At 36.5% G+C, this 21,658-nt stretch overlaps 1 protein-coding gene across 1 annotated transcript; it reads right to left on the reverse strand.

Annotated features, from left to right (window-relative positions):
• Positions 1 to 4,850: 4,850 nt before the first annotated feature.
• Positions 4,851 to 14,685, reverse strand: LOC109061289 (DDB1- and CUL4-associated factor 5-like). The gene is made up of 8 exons (XM_042769303.1): positions 14,236 to 14,685; positions 11,744 to 11,887; positions 11,480 to 11,656; positions 10,933 to 11,062; positions 9,689 to 9,902; positions 8,074 to 8,140; positions 7,864 to 7,991; positions 4,851 to 6,765 (listed from the first exon to the last, which is right to left on the reverse strand). The coding sequence occupies exons 1-8, from the start codon at positions 14,441 to 14,443 to the stop codon at positions 5,446 to 5,448; spliced, it is 2,388 nt and encodes a 795-aa protein (XP_042625237.1). The 5' UTR covers positions 14,444 to 14,685; the 3' UTR covers positions 4,851 to 5,445.
• Positions 14,686 to 21,658: the final 6,973 nt, after the last annotated feature.

A 21,658-nucleotide genomic window follows, 5' to 3' on the forward strand; every position in this document is an offset into this window, starting at 1 on the left:
TGCGTGCTCTGACGCAAACAGATGTTCACCTTGTGAGTATTTGATGCTCTGCATTGACTGAACAAGGGTCAGCAGTTCATTTCTGTGATGTACAGCCCTGATCGTTTTACTGTATTGCCTTTTTTCCCTTCGTAAATCTACAGTGCACTTTTACAGAGGTCACTACTCACTCAACTGTATATACTGTACATACATTAAAACACATGCATATGGATCCTTCGCATGCTCATTCTGAAACAAAACTGAATTAAAGTTACTCAAGTCTTGAACTGTCTGTTTACCTCTTTACTGTTTTGTCTCTAATCCTGCTGCTATCTCCTCAGTTACATATATGTATATTTATGTATATACATTATATTTTATTGTATTATGTTTTTATGTTCAGCATCTGTCTGTCTATCCTAATGCAAAAAGTATGTTATCTTATCAAATAATTTTATTGTCTATATGACAATAAACATTTTTTTTACTCTTTGTATTTTTGTTTTATACTGGACTTTAAAATATACTGTTGTGCATTATACAATAGCATATGTATGTACTGTACTCCAATAAAGCACTCTGATCCTGTCACTTTTGTTAGAGCTGTCAAACTTCAAACCATTACATCACATCCACAGTGCATAGCATCAGTTCAAAGTCCATCTCCTGCCTCCATCCTCCCAGCATTCCAAAGAAGGCCATTGTTTGGGACTGAATGCCTCTGCCATGTAGGGTAAAGCCCCCTCCTGGTGAAGAGAAGTACCCCTCTGCAGAGGCTGAACCCCTACAGAGGCTGTCCCTCTCTGGCACACACACCTTCATTATCTATTTAGCTCTTTACCTTAGATTTCTATTGGTTTCAAATAAAGATAGTTGTAAATATTATAAACTAACCCTAACCCAAAAGAAAACTATTTTCATAATAATAATAATAATAAATATCTATCTGTCCGTCTGCCGTCTTTTCCCTATATTTGAGGACCTGAAAAAAAGTTTTATCTGATTGAGCAAAAATCTAGAAACATTCTTCAGCAATTTTATCCCTAAAAGTATGACTAGGTCAGAAGCACACTCGTGTTCTCTGCACTCACTGTAGTCTGGAGCGCTCTTCCATATATGGACAAACTTCCAAGCGGCGAATGTTTGGGAAAGTGACGTCACGGGTTAAGCGCACAGACAGTGAGGTCTTTCTCAACGCTGCTTCTTAATCAAAGCATTAAAACTTCCTCCAATTTAAATAAAACTTTTGTTCCACTTATGACAAACTTACTGTCCGCCTCCATTATATTTCGCTCACACGTAAAGATTTGTATTTTTTTTTCGTTCGGCATATGAATAAACAGAAATTCACTCAGGAAAACGACCGGAAAGTTATTCAGCACGTCTGTATTACACCTTAAACGTTCTCAGACGATTTAAAACATCAGCAGTGTAGCTGCTTATTCAGTTTGCGGAATCCAGATCATCAAACTTGGGATCTTTTGACATAGGAGTATGTAAACAGGAAACACTTTCTCCTGAAGCAATTTAAAGGAGAAGATCATTGAGGAAAAACAATCTGATTTCTGTTTCCTTTGAAGTTATAACCGAGCAGTGGTTCACAATAATAGTCCTCAACATTTACATATATCTAAAAATGAATCTCATATAGGCCTATATATAAGAATGATTTCTGAATGATCATATGACATGAATGAAGACTGGAGTAATGGCTGCATAAAATTCATTTTTGCCATCACAGGAATAAAAATGACATTTTACATTATATTCAAAAGAAAGCAGTTATTTTACATTGTAATAATAATTATAATTGACTAGCACTTTGACACAAAAATGAAGTTTTAAAAACATGCCACACACAGGCTAAAGATGGTAATTGATTCAGATGTCAAAGTGTCTGGATGCCCATTTAGCGTTAAATGGCATTTTGAAAATATAGTCTTATTGCAGTCATTGGCACTCTAAAGATCTAGAGAATCTGCTTTCTATAAAGATCATGAAGACTGGCTTTGGGATTAGTCAGATAAATGTTTACACTGGGCCTTTTGCATTTGTGCCAAGCTCAACATTCAGCTACTTATCTACTCAGAAATTATTCAAATGATTCCTATGTCATCTAAACATCTACATTACCACTGACATTATCAACACCAATATCAACAAAACTGCATATTGTCAGTGTAGACAGGCAGGTGCCACAGGTCACTGAATCATTTTACTAAATTTACACACTTTTCACAAAGAGACGGCTGTTAAATGAACAAAACAAACTCAGTGTAATCCACTATACTGGGCCACCTCCTAAATTCAAAGGACCTGTGACAAAATTGTAATGGCTAGGCCATCCACCAGACACACACACACACACACACACACATTGCAAGATATTTCACAACAGAATGTCTAATTTCCATGCACAGCTCCAACATGGATCACACGGACACTCTCTCACACCCAGTTAAACATTAGAAAATTAAACTTTCTCTATTTTCACACAAGCACACACTTTATTCTCATTGTCTCTCGACGTGAAACATTAATGATGCACAACAGGTAGACCTTTTTATGGATAGTGACTCTGTTCACATGGATGATCCTAGGAGAAGTTTAAAAGCATTCCGGCTATAATCCGGCACAAACTGGCACTAACACCCCCTGCCCCCCTTGAGTGTGAAACTCAACAGTATCTAGAGCTGTTGTCACAATGTTCCTGATAAGATCCTGGCTGCCCGGATGAAGGCAAACCTTGTGAAATATTATCTAGGTTTAGAGTAGCCTATTTGATTTAAAAGTATAAAAATAACCAACCTCCTATTACAAGGACTTTAAGAAGGCGTGAGGGTACACATCATTCATTTCATGTTGATAAGAGAGTTTGTTACAGCTGATTCAGACAGACCGAGAAGATGAACAATGGTAGAGGATAGAGAAGCTTAAACACAATTGGGTGCTGACAGCTGAGCAAAAACATCATCATCCATCCTTCTGTCGCCTCAGCCCTCCCACACACAAAAGATTTTCACTTTAGTATTTCTTTAGAATAACCTATGAATTAAATAATAATAATAATAATAATAATAATAATAATAATAATAATAATAATAATAATAATTAATTAATTTAATAATGAACTGAACAATGTAAATTAATTAATAATTTCCATAAATGCCTCATGAGCAGATGGTCTTTTACACACAGAAAATTTAAATCATCATCATCATCAACAACACCAAAAATAATAATGAATTGAGTCTTTGGCATAAATTAATGTAAATTAATTAATAAATTCTATATACGGCACATAAGATGAAAGACAGTTTGTTATTTATTGTCCTGACTAGTGTCAGAAATTGTCACTCTGCAATTAATGTCAGGATTATTTTATTTTATATTTTTTTATATATTTTTTTCTTTCTTTTAATTTTATATTATTTAATGTAATATTTTATTATTCGTGTATTCTGACCATAAAGACATGGTGATATACTTCAAAATTTTTAATAAATTAATAAAATATTAATAAATGCTTTTATTTAAATTAAAGCACATTTAAGCAGCTGTCAATAATGCACAAGATATGCACTAGAAACATTTTTCAGGCCGAGGTGCTAAATGTAGTAAAACTGTACTAATGAACAATAACATTTATGTAAAAACACAATGGAGCGCATCTGTTGATTTCCGGCCCTGGTCAGAAATATCTCAAGCAAAGGCCTTGTATGAACCCTTGATTCCACAGGTGAGTAAAACTGCCCTGTATTGTGGATTTAGAGGAACAGAGCACAATTCTAGAGATGATTCACTTTGAAGGAGGGGTCATATGAGAACAAATCACACTTCTACATGAGACTGAAGGTCTGTCCGTGACTGTACTCATGAATGACATCAGCCAAATAACTGTCAATCAGCGATTCCAGTACAGCTCTTACCATTGGGTGGAGTTTCCTTATCACGTTGAACAACAGAGAGATGATTCCATTTATGGCTACCCTGAACTGTTCATCGAGGCAAGAGCATGTCCACCAGTGTGGGGAGTGGAAAAGCTGTTGTTCATTTCCTAAAAGGAGACCTGGTCCTCATCCACAGGCTTTCATTAAACAAATACTACAGTGATTCTGTGAATTCTCTAAATGCCGTCAGTTGAATCTGTTCAGCGTCAGCCAGAGAAACTGTTCTGCAATTGTTTTGTGTCAAACTCAATAACTGCATTTTGATTCACAGGGATCCAACAAAGGGTTCACTGCTCTTTGTAAAACAATCAGCAGATGTCTGTAAGATTTCACTTCATCTGACACACTTAGTTCATTTTTATTGGTCTGGAATGCCATCAAACAGACAAGACCTGAGTCACAGATTAGGTGCTGAGAATGATATATATATATATATATATATATACACATACATATACATATACACATATACATATATATACATATATATATACACATATATACACATACACACACATATATATATATATATATATATATATATAATATAATTCTCAGCATCTAATCTGTGTCTCAGGTCACTAATATTAATCATCCCTACTGAGGGCTATATGAAAATAAATGTGATTTAGTTATCTTTCTAAATGCACAACTTTTCTTACCGGTTAAGAAAGTCACATATTTTGCTAATTTTATATATAGTACACAATAACTACATCTGAGATGAATTGAGCTGAATGCAAAAATTGCAGTTTGTTTAGTCAAACCAGATGCCAAACTTTTTTTTTTTTCAACTCCCAATTTAGTAGAATTTGCAAGGGTCTATAAATCAAGCGTCTGTAGAGGAAGAGTTTAAGACAACAAGCCCTGTGCTGACCTACAACATTATCATATATGCTCTCATTAATCTTTCACTTGGCCCTTCAAGCCGCTCCATTAGACAGATGGAGAGCAGATACTGATGCATCACCATGGTGACAATTCTCACATCGAAATATCCTAGAACACTCACCCAGAAATTACAGCAGGCTACTTCCTGTTTGATGATGATTAGAATGGTGGACGATAAGGAAGAAGAGACATAACAAGAAGGTTTCTATGGAAACACCGGAACAGAACTTTAATGCAGAACTCAAACAGCTGCTGCTCAATGAGGTTACCATGGAAACACTATTTTTCACCCCCCCCACCCCAGTTCCACTCAGAACAGCCATCCTTGTATGCTCAAAATGCCTTTTCTTCTTCTCACAGCCCAAAAGCAAACCAGAGCCCCCGACATAAAGGTTACAGGTTCAATGGAACTAAAACGTTATGAAACCAAAAGCACTGCAGTTATTTTTTCTAGCAAAAACATATTAATATCACTAATATCTTTTTTTTAGTGTCATCACTGTGGTGTGAGCCCAGAATGCATGACATAAGGTAAAGAGAAAAAGAGAAGTTGGTTCAAAAATGATTAATCAAAAGCGTCCAAAGATAAACAACTTAAAAAAAAAAAAAGTTTGACTCAGAGTCAGTGAGTTTTCGCCCTCTTCTCCGATGGAGAATCCTCCTCATCTCCTGAGTCCGAACAAGTCCGTTTCCCAGCAACACTGGAGATCTCCCTTCCAGAGGGTTCCCCCTGGGTCCTGGAGTCGCCAGAGTTCTTACTGAGTTCTTTTTCTGTCCCAGAGCATTCTGGGTGAATAGAGTCTGCATGGTTCTCATCTGCATGTGGACGCCCGTTAACCCCAGTGGCTGTAGTGCGACTGCTGAGAGTCATGTTTATTTCCTCCACAGCACTTAACTCTTCCCCGCTAGTTCTCCCTCGCTCTGGTTCCTCCCCAGACTCTGTGAGAAAGCCCGCTCGAGATTTCGCCCTCTCCACAAGAGCGTCACCACCTGAGAAAGAGGAAGTGAAGCGGCGCCTACATCTGGACTGCATCTGTCTGTCAGATAAGTGCGTAGGACTTGAGCCATGTCCGCTTGGTTTTTCTTTTCCACGATTCCTGAAAGGTCGACCTTCGTCACCTGAAGATGAAGAGGGTGACGACTGATCATGGAGGGAAATGCTGGGATAGTTGGAGGAATCTGTTGCGCCGTGAAGATTGTGGGTGGAGTCTTTTCCTGAAAGGCCTATGTGGCGTCTCCATCTGGCTGCGTTGCGCTGTCGCATCCTGCTCCTGCGCAGCTCCTCGTCGACGCCATCTGTGCTGGAGGAGGAGCTAGAAGATGAGCTGGGGGAGGAGCTAGAACTGGAAGCCAGGCCTGCTGAGGAGGCGTGGCTAGAAAGGCTAGAGTTCTCATGGGGACTTGGAGATCTGGGACGGGGCATCGGGTCCAACCAGAACCCACTGGAATCTGAATCCTCGTTCACAAGGTCTAGCAGAAATGCAGACGCACGTGGCCTCGTCCGGCTCCTCTGCGACTCACTTCTATCCTGATCGGTCCGCTCGCTCCCAGAGGCATCCTGTCCGGCCAATGAAGATGAAGAGGAGTGGTCAGAGTCGCTGTGATGAGCGGCGGATACATTGGCAGAAGATCGTGGCATAGATCGCGTGGCGTGTGTGGGCCGTCGAGTTCTCGCATGCAACTGTAGAATGGCGCCCTCGCTTAAATCGCTGTCCGAGTCCGAACTCCACCCCTCGATCTCGCGGCGAACCAGCGAGTCGAAGAAAGCCATCATCCGGGGGTCTTCCTGCACTGATTGGCTGACGTAATCATGTGACAGGCCACTTCCGCTGTTCAGGACCAGACTTATGTATTCCTCATGAGTGTAGAGAGAGCGCGACTTGTCCTCCACCAGGCCTTCCAGATCACCAACACTATCTGGCTGCTGATACGGACTCCATACCTACAGAGAGAGAGGGAAAGGGAGTGAATTAGGCCCATCCTATAAGGCACATGTATTTTTTTTTTGCCCAATTTACAAGGGACCTTCTTTCTAAAAATTTAAAGTTGACTGTATGTATATATATATATATATATATATATATATATATATGTATAGATATATATATAGAGATATATAGAGATAGATAGATAGATAGATAGATAGATATAGATATAGATATAGATATAGATATAGATATAGATATATAGATATAGATATTATAATGACGCTATTTTCAGAATTAGCTATTAAACTGTGATTGTTTTATAGAATTTCTAAAATAAATGATTTTTTTTCATTTTTAAGAGTTGTTTTATTTCTTACTGTCAATAACTACAATTTTAAATTGTGATTAATGCCATTATTATAATATAAACTGTCATACATTAAAGTAAAGACATTTAAAATATTCCACAACATTTCTATTTCAAATAAATGCTGTTCTTTTAAATATACTATTCATCAAAGAATCCTGAATTTAAATATTAAGAAATGTTTCTTGAGCATTAAAATCAGCATATTAGAATAATTTTCTGAAGCATCATGTGACACTGAGGACTGAATGGCTGCTGAAAATACAGCTTTGCCATCAGAGGAATACATTCCATTTTAAAATATATTCAAATAGAAAACTACAGTATTTAAAATTACAGTATTTCAGCCTTGGTTAGCATCTAAGACTTCATTCAAAAACATAATGAGTGCACATCTGAATTAATTTATTTATGTGAAAATCTATTTTGTAACAATATAGATGTCTTAACTGTTGCTTTTGATCAATTAAATGTTTCCATTTCTTTAATTTCTGTTACTTCTGTTAATTTATCTTTTTAAAAAATGTATGTGAGAACCAGAGGTGTCACAATTGAGACTGGAGAGCTACAGTTTAGGGAAAGATTGTCAGTGAACACCAACTTAAAATGCTTTAATACATAATTCAATTACTTTTATAATCATTTAAATCCAACCATCCACCCCCATTCACTTTTATATTATGGAAAAGAGCAGCATAAACAGTTAGAATGACATAAGGATGTTTGTAAAAGAGTAACAACTAACCTTAATGACCTTCTCCACCCCGGAGGAGCAGATCATGTACGTGTGAGGGTTAAAGCGGACCTGATTCACGATAGACCGATGACCTTTCAGAACCATAAAGGCCCCGTTCACCACTCGACCCGGACCTCCTGTTGAGACAGAGAGAGAATGAGTCCATAAATAATAACAACATTAGACACGGTTAGTCTGTGTATGAGTGACTGTGTTTACCTGCTTCAGGGTCGCTGGGGATTCTCCACATGTAAAGGTTAAAATCATCTGAGCCAGACAAGATGTACTGAAAAGACATGGGAACATATTATTACATACACTCTGACCAATCATGTCACAGTTCTAGAGAAATATGACATGATCTGCACAGAGAATTTTCTAGATGTATACATGTGTGTGTGTGTATGTATATGTATATATATATATATATATATATATATATATATATAGACCCCAAACTTTTAAAAGGTAGTGTATTTATAAATAATATAGAATATTAACGTTATTTATAAAAAAAAAAACAAATTATAATTGTCCTCAAGAGGGGGTTTTCAGACACATTTATTTAATTTCTGAAAACAGTTTTGAGTAACACAAACACAGTGAGCTGTTCAGATGTGAGAGAGGATTTAGGGAGGAGAATCCATCGTTCTGTAGAAGGAGGTGTAAGGCAGTCAGACAGAGAGAGCAGAAGCAGCTGGACAAACATACAAAAAAATCCAAACAACCCAAGAGACCAGCACACACACACAAATGCAGGCAGACAGACAGAAGAGCATCTGCTGAGCTTTAGATTCAACACTGATAAAGCAAGCTTCTACAAGCCATTCCCTCACTGAATATACCTGAAAACACACACACTCATCATCTACAATCCACTGACAAACAGGAATGCACGCAAACATGTGCACACAAAAACCTCTCCTGCACAATCAGTGATCAGTCACATTCACACACTTTTTATTACCCATTACCAGACACATTAAAGGGACGGTTAAGTTAGTCATTTGTTCACTCTACATTTTTCAGATAGCCAAATAGATAAAAACAGATTAGATTTATTAGAGATGGGTCATTTAGAGATTTAGTTAATTCTGTTATGCTCTATCTAGCTGTTTCTGAATAAAAGATGTGAATCCCTAAGAAACCAGTGTGACCAACATCTGATGGACAAGACCTTAAACCAGAATAAATATGCTGATGCACTCAAGAATTAAACATATAACACTTTTTTATAATATGATTGTCACACAGGGCACTCAGTAGCCAGAGTCAAATCAGCAGCCTAATAAAAGTAGTTTTAGTCTACATGGAACAGGTCGCCTTATGGTGGCTGCTGAGATCACTTGACAAGCGCAATACAACTTCCTTTCCACTTAGGTACCTTCCAATTATCAGAAAATTGGTAATTGGTGAAATATCAACTTTAATATAACAAAACATTTGCAATTTGTTGGTAGAGTTTGAGGTTTGGTAAGATTTTTTTTGTCTCTTATGCTCATCAGGCTGCAGATATATGAAAGTGAAAAAAAAAAGTGAAAGTCGTGACATTTGTCAAGTATGGTAACCCATACTCGAAATTGGTGCTCTGCATTTAACCCATCCAAGTGCACACACACAGCAACTGGGGGTTCAGTGCCTTGCTCAAGGGCACTTCAGCCATGGGTATTGAGGGTGGAAGAGAGCGCTGTTCATTCACTCCCCACCCACCTACAACTCCTGCCAGCACCGAGACTCGAACCTGCGACCTTCTGGTTACAAGTCCAAATCTCTAACCATTAGGCCACAGCTGCCCCCATATATATATGGGTTTTGAGCATCCTGTTTATCTAACCTGATCATGGTCTCCAGCAAAGCAGCAACTCTTCATAGTACAGGAGTTGAAGTAGCCCTGGTTATCAAACTGGAAGCTGGGCAGACGAGAGTGCAGCTCGTACAGGACGGGAGGCAGACGCCTGCGCAGAGCCAGCAGCTGTGTCCCCTGGCTGTTAAAGCGCACGCTCATGGCACTCTGAAGAGACAAACTCCCTCCATACCTCAACAGAGAACTACAGCACAGAGAGAGAAAGAGAGAGAGACATCAACCACAGAGGAAAGCAGGTTATTCTTAAAGATCATCTTTCAGATTTGTGTTATTTCAGGAGATCATGTTTACAGTGACCAAACTGAGAACATTTTACACAAGCTCTGGTGTCCTCTGCTGGTCTCAGGCAGTACAGCAGACAGCTATGATGATAAAGCTGGCCTTGTCAGCTTGATTGCAGTCCATATTTGGACCGAAGCAAGTATTCAAGCTTTTACTGGACATAGTTCAGCAACCCTTATTTTGCCTGCTGAGCTGTGCATATAAACACAGTTCTCTATAACACTTAATGCTGATTAACCAATTGCAGCCACATTGCATAATGACACTAAACTGTTTATTTGAACAATGTCCATTGCAGCTACCTGTGCTACTTCCATATTCCTCATGGCTGCCGTCTCCTTTTTCACACAAAATAAAAAAGGTTTTAACTCAAATTAATATTTCATGTCTATTTCTTTAAGTATTTGCAAAGTAGCTGTGCAATAACCAGGAAAAAGTACAGGCTAGTACCTCAAAAGTTTTTGAAAGAAGTCTCTTATGCTCACCAAGGATGCATTTGTTTGATCAAAAAATACAGTAAAATAATAATAATGTGAAATATTATTACAATTTAAAATAACTATTTATAGCGGGGGTTGCCACCTTCGGTTCCAGACTAATTACTGTCAAAATATAAGTAATAATAATAACTGAAATGTTATTTCTTAGTGTTCAAATTTGAAACTGATACCCTAAAATGAAATGCATTTTTAGGGAATATTTTTTATATTTTGATGTTACTAACACAGTATAACGGGTGATTCATGAAATTACAAGTGAAAGTGCTGAGATCTGATAATTACACTGAAAAATGTTTATCCTCTCTCAATCCCTCTCAAACTTTCTTTTGATAATGTCTTTTGGCCTTTGAAAGAAAAAAGTTAAAGTGTGATAGAAGTGCGATTGACTGTGATAGAATGTCTATGCTTTTTTCGGACCGATCTCCAGCTCACCAGCGGGGTTTGCGGATGTCCCACAGTCCCACACCCTCTTTAGAGTTTGCAGTGGCCAGCAGACGGGGTTCTACGGGGTTAAACATCACGCTGTGGAATGCTGAGGGGTAGTTTGCCAAGCAGAACGGTTCTAGAACACAACAGAATAAGAGTAACACAGGATCCAGAACAGTTCAGGCTTTAGATGAAACAGACGTTCTAGAACACATGAAAAATCCTGATCATGGTTTCATGAAAATATTAAGCAGCACAACTGTTTTTAACACTAATAATAATAATAAGAAATGTTTTCTGAGCAGCAAACTAACATATTAGTATGACTTCTTTTAAACTGGAGTAATGGTTGCTAAACATTCAGAATTGCCATAACAGGAATCAATTTTTTTTTTAAATATATTCAAATAAAAAAAATAGTTCTTTCAAATCAAAATAACATTTTTTTTTTAAATTACCGACCTCAAGCCTTTGAATGATAGAGTCTGTGAATATCCTTTAAGTGTCATTAAAGCAAAAAGGGGCCATATTAAAAATGCTTCTGAATGTGTACCTCCATGTGGCGGTTCTCGTGTGTCCCAAATGAGAACTCGGCCGTCATCAGAGGAGCTGGCAAAGACGTTATCATTAACAGGACTGACGGAGAGACCGTACACAGCGTCGTCATGCAAGAAGACGTTGAGGGTCTCACCACGTTCTACATCGTGCAGAATCACCTGCTCATCATTTCCTGCAGTGACAAACACAAACATCAGATATTTGATCTCCCCTCTGTTTCAGCTGCAGCATCACGAATCTGAGCAGCTGCTTGTTTTACCTCCTGAGAAAACACGTTTGTTGGTGCTGTCAAATGCCAGGCAGAAGATGTTGGACAGGTGCTCCCCCTTCAACTTGATCGGTTTGGCTCGTGAGTGTATTGCTTTCTCCATGTGCCACAGCAGCACCCTGCGGTCATCTCCACCTACAACACAAGACATATTAATAGATTCACCAGAGAAATCTTTCAACATCACTCTCTTGAAGATATAAATGTAGGGTTATATAGACACAATCTGGGAGGCTTGTTCTCAACAGCAGTTCAGAAACGCATGGTCATGATAACAAAAGCATCATATAGCCCTCTCATACTCCTGCTCTGATTTAATACAAAAGGTGTTTTATTCTCAGCTATTTGATTTTATATTGTTTGTAAAATAATGCACAGTCTGGAGACTTGCAAAAAGCTCTGTGAGTGACAAACTTGAATGGCAAATCTGCTCGATGAATTATGTCCATAAATAAAATTCTTAGGCCAACTGAAAAACACACATTTATATCTAATGAAAGAAACTGAGATGACTGCCTTGTGTTGCAGCAGTGACATGTTTCAAAGACACAATCTGAAGACACAAACTTTACCTTTAACCGACCACAAACATTACCATTCAAACGTTTGGGATCAATAACAAGAAATTAAAGAAATGAGTACTTTTATTCAGTAAGGCTGCATTGACCTGATAGAAACTGACAGTAACAACATTTGTAATGTTACAAAAGATTTCTATTTCAAATAAATGCTGTTCTTTTAAACATTCTAATCATCAAAGGATCCTGAAATAAGCAGCATAACAGTCTCCTAAAAACATTAAAAAAACAGTTTTTAACATTGATGTATAATAATACAAATGTTTCTTGAGCACCAAATCAGCATATTAGAATGATTTGTAAAGGATCATTTGACACTGAAGACTGGAGAAAATTTATCTTAGCATCACAATAATAAAATATTAACAAAAACATTAAATTAGAAAACAGTCTTTTTAAATTACAATAATATTTCACAATTTAACTGTTTTTACTGTTTTTGAAAGCAGACTTGGTGAGCATAAGAAATTCCTTTCAAACACATTAAACAATTCTTATGAACCAATGGTAGTCTATTATTGTGAGACTATACAGATTGACATGTTTTATGTAAATAGGTGGATTTCCACTAGAGCACCGGTTGCCATGCAAATCTGAAAAAATAGCATCCTACTGCTATTTTATGTCATATCTCTTGTGCAAAATGAAACTGAAATTTTGGGGTTTTGCAATTAATTTCACAGTGAAACTAACTGAAAGTTCATCTACATTTTTGTACAAAACCTGTATAAATAGAAAAAAAATAAATCTTCAAAATCTTCACTCAGTGTTTTGACCCACGGATTTACATTGCTTTTCTAGTCATTACTAGAGTTAACAATATTTTAAACAGAATGCAATTAGAAAGGGTACATTCTAGCTGATAAAGCACAAGTATTGCTAGAAAACTTTTCCCGGCCTTGAAACCACAATTTTAAAATTGTCTGATATTTCCTGGTTTCCATGAGCACGGAAACTCTGGGCATTCACCACACCGTATATGCCAAATGTGAAAACTGAAAATATGCAAGTGCAAAAACATACAAAAGACATTCAAAAGCAGGAATGAAAATGAGAAGCCACAAGAATCAGTTACAGCTGCAACCAATTAATGAGTCAGCAAGAAAAAGAGTCAGAAACTATGGAGGCCTTTCTACAGTCTGAACCACATACAATAAACATTAAAGGAGCATTTCGTTTGTTTTGTTTAGGTTTATCCGGCACCTATTCGTACTAATAGTCCCAGTGATAAGGATTTCATACTGAGAAATATCAGCTTGGATGGATGAAGTTTGTGAAGAAGTTAATAAACATTTTTGGATGCAATTCAAACAGGTTTTGTACAATGACAGGGACTTTTTTTCCAGTGTGGCGACTGTCATATATTTGCAGTTAGCGCTTAATGTATTGCAGTTTATCTATGAACTATGGCGTGGTAGATATTTTCTTTATTGTTTATTCTTAGTAGCAACTTAGTAAACTATTAGTAACTTTAGTCAATTGCATGATAAGGCTGGTCACGTGATGTCAACATGGTTAAGCACATAAAAGGCCACCCACTTCACGCATGCAGAATAAAAAAATAAATAAAAAAGCTTTTTCTGGAAGACTGATCTTCATCTCATGTGGATGCACATTATGTAATCTAATATCATTTTAATGACATTACTCTGGTCGTTGCGTTTCTTTGTGTAAAAACTTTTTCTTTTCTTTTTTTACTAAGTGAACCTTAACACGTTTATAGTTACTTCTTCTTTTCGCAATGCCAAGAAAAATAAAACATGCATGCACGATCTGACAAACTGAAGCTGTCAAAGCAATGCCGTCGTTGCATGTTTTATTCTGCATGCCTATTCTATACACCGTCTGTCTTTCTCTCACTGACCCACATTAGAAAGATCAGCGTGCAGAAACGGAGGATCTTACCGGACACCAGCCACTGGCCTCCATTGTTGGAGAACTCGATGGCGTTGACGCAGCCGAAGTGGCCGAGCATGTCCTTCTTAAAGAGGCTGGAGCACCCGGCCAGTCTGCGACGCTGGAACTCCTCCTTCAGCCGCGGCTGTCCGCCGATCGTCCTGCGGGAGAGGAACCCAACGGCGCTCCGCATGCCGCAGCCCCGCACCTCCTTCATCTCTCCTCCGGTAAATGAGTCTCACCGCCGCCGCTAGAGTGTCCCCGCCGTCATGGGTTTGAGCTCAGGTATGATTCGGTGGATTCTGGTTCGCCTGGGGAATGTTCCCTTACATGTTTGCTCGGTAAAGCATGAAAGTGCGCACCAAAAACAGACGGTTGTTTAGAGTCCCACCGACCGCCGGCACTTCCTGCTCCGGTGCAAGAGTGATGACGTCACAAGACCGAATCACTGTCTCAGAACCAGAACCTCTGCTGTACTTTCTGATTGAGTGTTACATAATAAATGTTTCAGTTTATATCATGTGTGAACATTTGTGCATTTTTAATCTTTATTGCTTTTAATGCAGTGCTTGATTTTTGCATATGTTATTGTTATTATGTTATTGAACAATGCAGTATGCTGTATGTGTAAAATATGTTATTGTTATAAAAAAATAACCAGTATGCTGTATGTGTACATATCTATTTAAGTATTTATTTGTTTATATGTTATCAATTTAGTTAAATATGCAAAAAAAGCTAAATAATTTAAATAAAAATATAAATAAACTTCTTTGCACTTCATGAATTTACTGTTATATTAAAAGATTAAGGTTAAATTATAATAAAATTATAAATTACATATTCAATTATAATTAAATATTTAGATTCAAAAGATTTAATTAATATTTACACTCATATGTTAATAATGTAACACTTTAAATATTTAAAATAAATTAAAACATGACTAGAAACCATACTATGACTTATACAATATTGTATTATTAGACTTTATTAAAATGCAATAAATAATAAAACTGTACTCTTCATAACTACTCATATCAAAAAAGATTTTTTTTTTCTGTAAATTATATACACAATGGTGTGAAAACTTGTCGGCCCCCTTCCTGATTTCTTATTTTTTTGCTTTTTTGTCGCACTTTAATGTTTCAGATCATCAAACTAATTTAAATATTAGTAAAAAAAAACAACAACAAGTGAACACAACATGCAGTTTTTAAATGAAGGTTTTTATTATTAAGGGAAAACAAAATCCAAAACTACATGGTCCTGTGTGAAAAAGTGTTTGCCCCTTAAACCTAATAACTGGTTGTGTCACTCTTAGCAGCAACAACTGCAATCAAGCATTTGCGATAACTTGCAATGAGTCTGTTACAGCGCTGTGGAGGAATTTTGGTCCACTAATCTATGCAGAATTGTTGTAATTCAACCACACTGGAGGGTTTTTGAGCATGAACCGCATTTTAAGGTCATGCCACAGCATCTCAATAGGATTCAGGTCAGGACTTTGACTAGGCCACTCCAAAGTCTTTATTTTGTTTTTCTTCAGCCATTCAGAGGTGGACTTGCTGGTGTGTTTTGGATCATTGTCCTGCTGCAGAACCCAAGTTCGCTTCAGCTTGAGGTCACGAACAGATGGCCAGACATTCTCCTTCAGGATTTTTTGGTTCCATTTGGTTCCACAGCAGAATTCATGTTTCCATTTATCACAACAAGTCTTCCAGGTCCTGAAGCAGCAAAACAGGCCCAGACCATCACACTACCACCACCATATTTTACTGTTGGCATGATGTTCTTTTTCTGAAATTCGGTGTTACTTTTACGCCAGACGTAATGGGACACACACCTTCCAAAAAGTTCAAAGATTATAAAGACAAAAAGTTCAGCTTTTGTCTCGTTAGTCCACAGAGTATTTTCCCAAAATTCTTGGGGATCTTCAAGATGTTTTCTGGCAAAACTGAGACAAGCCTTTATGTTCTTTTTGCTCAGCAGTGGTTTTCGTCTTGGAACTCTGCCATGCAGACCATTTTTGCCCAGTCTCTTTCTTATGGTGGAGTCATGAACACTGACCTTAACTGAGGCAAGTGAGGCCTGTAGTACTTTGGATGTTGTTGTGGGGTCTTGGATGAGTCGTCGCTGTGCTCTTGTGATAATTTTGGTCGGCCGGCTACTCCTGGGAAGGTTCTCCACTGTTCCATGTTTTTGCCATTTGTGAATAATGGCTCTCACTGTGGTTCGCTGGAGTCCCAAAGCTTTAGAAATGGCTTTATAATCTTTTCCAGACTGATAGATCTCAATTACTTTCTTTCTCATTTGTTTCTGGATCTCAGCTTGATGTCTAGCTTTTGAGGATCTTTTGGTCTACTTCACTTCTTCTTCTTCTTCTTCTTCTTCGTGCTTATTGGCGGTTCGCATTCTTTTCCAGAGCATTACCGCCATCTACTGTAGGCAATGGATCAGAGACTTAAATCCTCACTATAGTGGCTAGTTGGGAGTGATGCCCTTCATGTATGGAGGGATTATTTGGTCAGATTATAAACTAAAAGTCTAAAACTAAAAGTCCTAAACCAAAACTAAAAATCTAAATTTGAATCTTAAAGTCCAAGTCAAAAATTAATTTGGTATTTAGGATTGGGGCATTTGGTATTTAGGATAGGGCATTTTGTATTTTAGGATTGGGCATTTTCTATTTAGGGTTGGGCATTTGGTCATTTAGCCATTCAGGATTTAGGATTGGGCATTTGGGGATTTAGGATTGTGAATTTGGTATTTAGGATTGGGCATTTAATCATTTAGCCATTTAGGATTGAGGATTGAGGAGTGTATGCAAATTAGGAGGCGTGGCCCAAATAAATGAACATCAGAACAAAATAGCTGGTGCGCAGAGGCACCTTATGGACAGCAGAGGGAGCTCCCAGTGCACACTGTAATGAAACCAAACGGAGCAAGTGAGCATCCTGAGCGAGGACTGTGTGATAACTTCAACTTAATGACAGCTTTGTAACATTTGTGGCCTCAAACTATGGCGGCATTTCAATGCCATTAATAACCGAGCGTACAACTGATGCTTGCGCGCGCGGTAAATCACTTCCGCGAGGAAAATTGCACGCAATGAAACGGGAGCCCGGCGAGCTCATTTCAAACTCTCGCGTGCGCGTGACATGTTCTCTGCGCACAATACAAGCCCCTCGCGCGCGCGCGCATGATCATTCCCCAGCTGCTCGCGCTCGATCTTCTCACCTGCTCGCTCTAACACTTTTATTTTTGTCAGTCGTGGGGCTGGGCTTGCTGTTTTAATTGTTATCTCAAATGTCATTGGTTATTCCCCTTTTCCTGAAGTCAGTATTGGACGCCTGTTATAAGATGATTAATAATTCACTTGACTTGACACATGGCTTCATCAGTGGACCAGATATATGTGAGTTATCATTTAATTTGCTTGTTTTAATTATTTTTGTCTTTATTTAATGTAATTTAATGCATTGTTCATAGAGTAGATCTTTTCCAGATTCTTCATTAACAGGAAGTCTTCTGATTATTAGTGACTGCAGTCTTGTGACCTGCAAATACAAAGAAAAAAAAAAAAAAAAAAAAAAAAAAAAAAAAAAAAATATATATATATATTACTGTACTATATATATATATATATATATATATATATATATACAGTACAGACCAAAAGTATGGAAAGATTACTATTTTTAATGTTTTTGAAAAGAAGTTTCTTCTGCTCATCAAGCCTGCATTTATTTGATCAAAAATACAGAAAAAAATGTAATATTGTGATATATTATTACAATTTAAAATAATTGTTTTTAAATTTATTATACTTTAAATTATCATTTATTTCTGTGATGCAAAGCTGAATTTTTAGGATCATTATCACATGATTTAGAAATTATTCTAATATGATGATTCATTATCAAAGTTGGAAACAGTTCTGCTGCTTAATATTTTTTCAGAACATGCAATACTTTTTTAGGATACTTTGATGAATAAAAAGTAAAAAAAAAGAAAAATATAAAAAAGAAGCTATGTTTTTAAAATATAAATATTTTGTGATAACAATATACACTACTGGTCAGTAATTTGGGGTCAGTAATTTTTTTTTCTTTCTTTTTTTAAATAAAATCAATACTTTTATTCAGCAAGGATGTGTTAAATTGATAAAAAGTGATAGTAAAAAAATATATATATTATTAGAATATATATTATTAGAATTTTTTTATTTTGAATTTTAGTTCTTTTTAACCTTTTATTCATCAAATATATTAGACAGCAGAACTGTTTCCAACACTCATAATAAATCAGAATATTAGAATGATTTCTAAATGATCATGTGATAGACTGGATGTTACATGTGACACTGAAGGCTGGAGTAATGATGCTGAAAATTCAGCTTTGCATCACAGGAATAAATTATTTTTTTAAAGTATATTTTATTTTAAGTTGTAATTATATTTCACAATATTACTGTTTTTTCTGTATTTTTGATCAAATAAATGCAGGCTTGATGAGAAGAAACTTCTTACAAAAACATTAAAAATAGTAATGTTTCCAAACTTTTGGTCTGTACTGTATATATATATATATATACATAAATATATATATATATATATATATAACATAATTAAATACATTGGGATTGAAAGTATTACAAGACTGATCTTGATAGTAGATGAATAGTAAGACTGTAAATCAAATGCAAAACATGATGAAACCTGTGTTTTATAGGAACACAGACTAAACCTTCAAATATTATGATGTATCTATTTACAAGATTAAAGATAAAACACTTTTTAAACACTTTACTGTCATTCCTTTAGCTTTATATGTGTGTGTGTGTGTGTGTGTGTATTATTACAGTCTGTAACAAGGGTTCATATGTGTATCTCTTATCATCACAAGACTGCAGTCACTAATAATCAGAAGACTTCCTGTTAATGAAGTATCTGGAAAAGATCTATTCTATGAACAATGCATTAAATTACATTAAATAAAGACAAAAATAAATAAAACAAGCAAATGAAATGATAACTCACATGTATCTGGTCCACTGATGAAGCCATGTGTCAAGTCAAGTGAATTATTAATTATCTTATAACAGGCGTCCAATACTGACTTCAGGAAAAGGGGAATAACCAATGACATTTGAGATAACAATTAAAACAGCAAGCCCAGCCCCACAACTGACAAATATAAAAGTGTTCGAGCGAGCAGGTGAGAAGATCGAGCGCGAGCAGCTGGGGAATGATCATGCGCGCGCGAGGGCTTGTATTGCGCGCAGAGAACATGTCACGCGCACGCGAGAGTTTGAAATGAGCTCGCGTATGGAGTCAATATAATATCACATATATACGCAAAAAAATAAAGTTTTGCAAAGGAAAATAAAGTTTTGCAAACAAAAATTAAAGTATTGAGGAAAATAATTTTGCTTTTTGCAAACAAAAATAAAGAATTGCAAAACATAAATGATACCGCGCGAAAGCAATGATTTTGCAATGCATATTTTCCATGGTCATATCTACAATTTTATTTGCAACACTGATTTTATTTTGCGCGTCAGTCTAGTTTGAGCTTGCGCTGCAGTTTTTCCTGTGCGCTTCATTTTTCTGCGCGTCTCGCTTTGTGGCGCTGTTTTGACGTGGGGGTGGAGTCAAGGGGCAGGGGCGTGTACAACATGCCTCCCTGGAAATGACGTCATCGGCCCGAGACGCAGCTCACTGATCCAGGTACTGTCATGATGAGCAGATGCATGCGAGTGGATCGCTTCCTTTTATTCACTAGCATTAAAACATGCATGGTTTTGTTTTATTAACTTTATTAACAAATGTATATGTGTATTAGCAGCGTTTGCTCAAGTTAAAGAAGTTGTTACCATGCACATCTGTTGTGTTTATTTCTCTCGATGTGCAGTCTTTTACTGGCATAAAGTTGGCTTGACGTTGGACGTTCGATATTCGCAAATCTAGGGACTGTCTCTAAAGTTACATGCGAAACTACTATACACTTCTCTAAGGTCAATAGCATGCAAGGAGAATGACTAACAGTCATGAAAACAACTGTTAACTGTTCATCCAGGTGTCAACTATAATGCACACCTTTTATATTTTTTGATAATTATTAAAATAAACTGTAAATCATATGTAAAATATTGCTACTTTTCATTACCAAATGGACGTAAACAGTAATTTAAAGCTCAAAAGCTCAAATGAAAAATAGCAATATTTTACATATGATTTACAGTTTATTTGAATAATTATGAAAAATATGAACGGTGTGCATTATAGTTGACACGAAGATGAACACTTTACAGTATGTTTTATGAAAGTGAGTCATTCTGTTCAAATGCTATTGAGCTTTAAATTTGTATTAAAGGGCATTCGGTAATGAAAAGTAGCAATATTTTACATATGATTTACAGTTTATTTGAATAATTATGAAAAATATGAATGGTGTGCATTATAGTTGACACCTAGATGAACACTTTATAGTATGTTTTTTATGAAAGTGAGTCATTCTGTTCAAATGCTATTGAGCTTCAAATTATGGCATATTTTAAATTTGAGCCCATTCGGTAATGAAAAGTAGCAATATTTTACATTTGATTTACAGTTTTATTTTAATAATTATCAAAAAATATAAAAGGTGTGCATTATAGTTGACACCTGGATGAACAGTTAACAGTTGTTTTCATGACTGTTAGTCATTCTCCTTGCATGCTATTGACGTTAGAGAAGTGTATAGTAGTTTCGCATGTAACTTAAGAGACGGTCCCTAGATTTGCGAATATCGAACGTCCAACGTCAACCCAACTTTATGCCAGTCACACACTTTTATAGCATTAAATGTGTATTGTTTCATTTGGTTAACTGCATGTGTAATAACAGTTACTGCTAAATATAAAACAAAAGGGAAAACCAATTATCTTCATAACATATTAGGCTACATCATTAAAACTCGTCTAAGACTCAAAAATCAAAAATTATGCAATTCACTTCATAAACTATAACGTACATCATTAAAGAGGTCTACGACTCAAGTTTTATATCGATCTCGACTTCGTTTTTCATTTACATAACTTCTGGCATAAATTAATAAATGATTGTCATTGTAAGATAAAAAAAAAATGAAGCTCGAATCTTTTTGGTTTAATTTTGCCACGAGTTTAATGCATAAACAAACCCGCGTGACCATAGCAACCTGAGATTATCAGAGATTGATCAAATATTTTTATCCATCCCACAGTCCGTTGATCGTGTATTTTTTATGTAATATATGTGCATATAAGGCTTTTATTATTTTTATCATTATATATATATAATATATCCAAGTGGATGCTGCACACTGCTGGTGGTTGAGGAGAGACCCCCCACATGATCGTACAGCGAATTGGGTGTACAACAATACATTATAAAACGCTATATAAATG

Source organism: Cyprinus carpio, chromosome A13 (genome assembly GCF_018340385.1).
Source record: "Cyprinus carpio isolate SPL01 chromosome A13, ASM1834038v1, whole genome shotgun sequence".
In the NCBI taxonomy this organism is placed as follows: domain Eukaryota; kingdom Metazoa; phylum Chordata; class Actinopteri; order Cypriniformes; family Cyprinidae; genus Cyprinus; species Cyprinus carpio.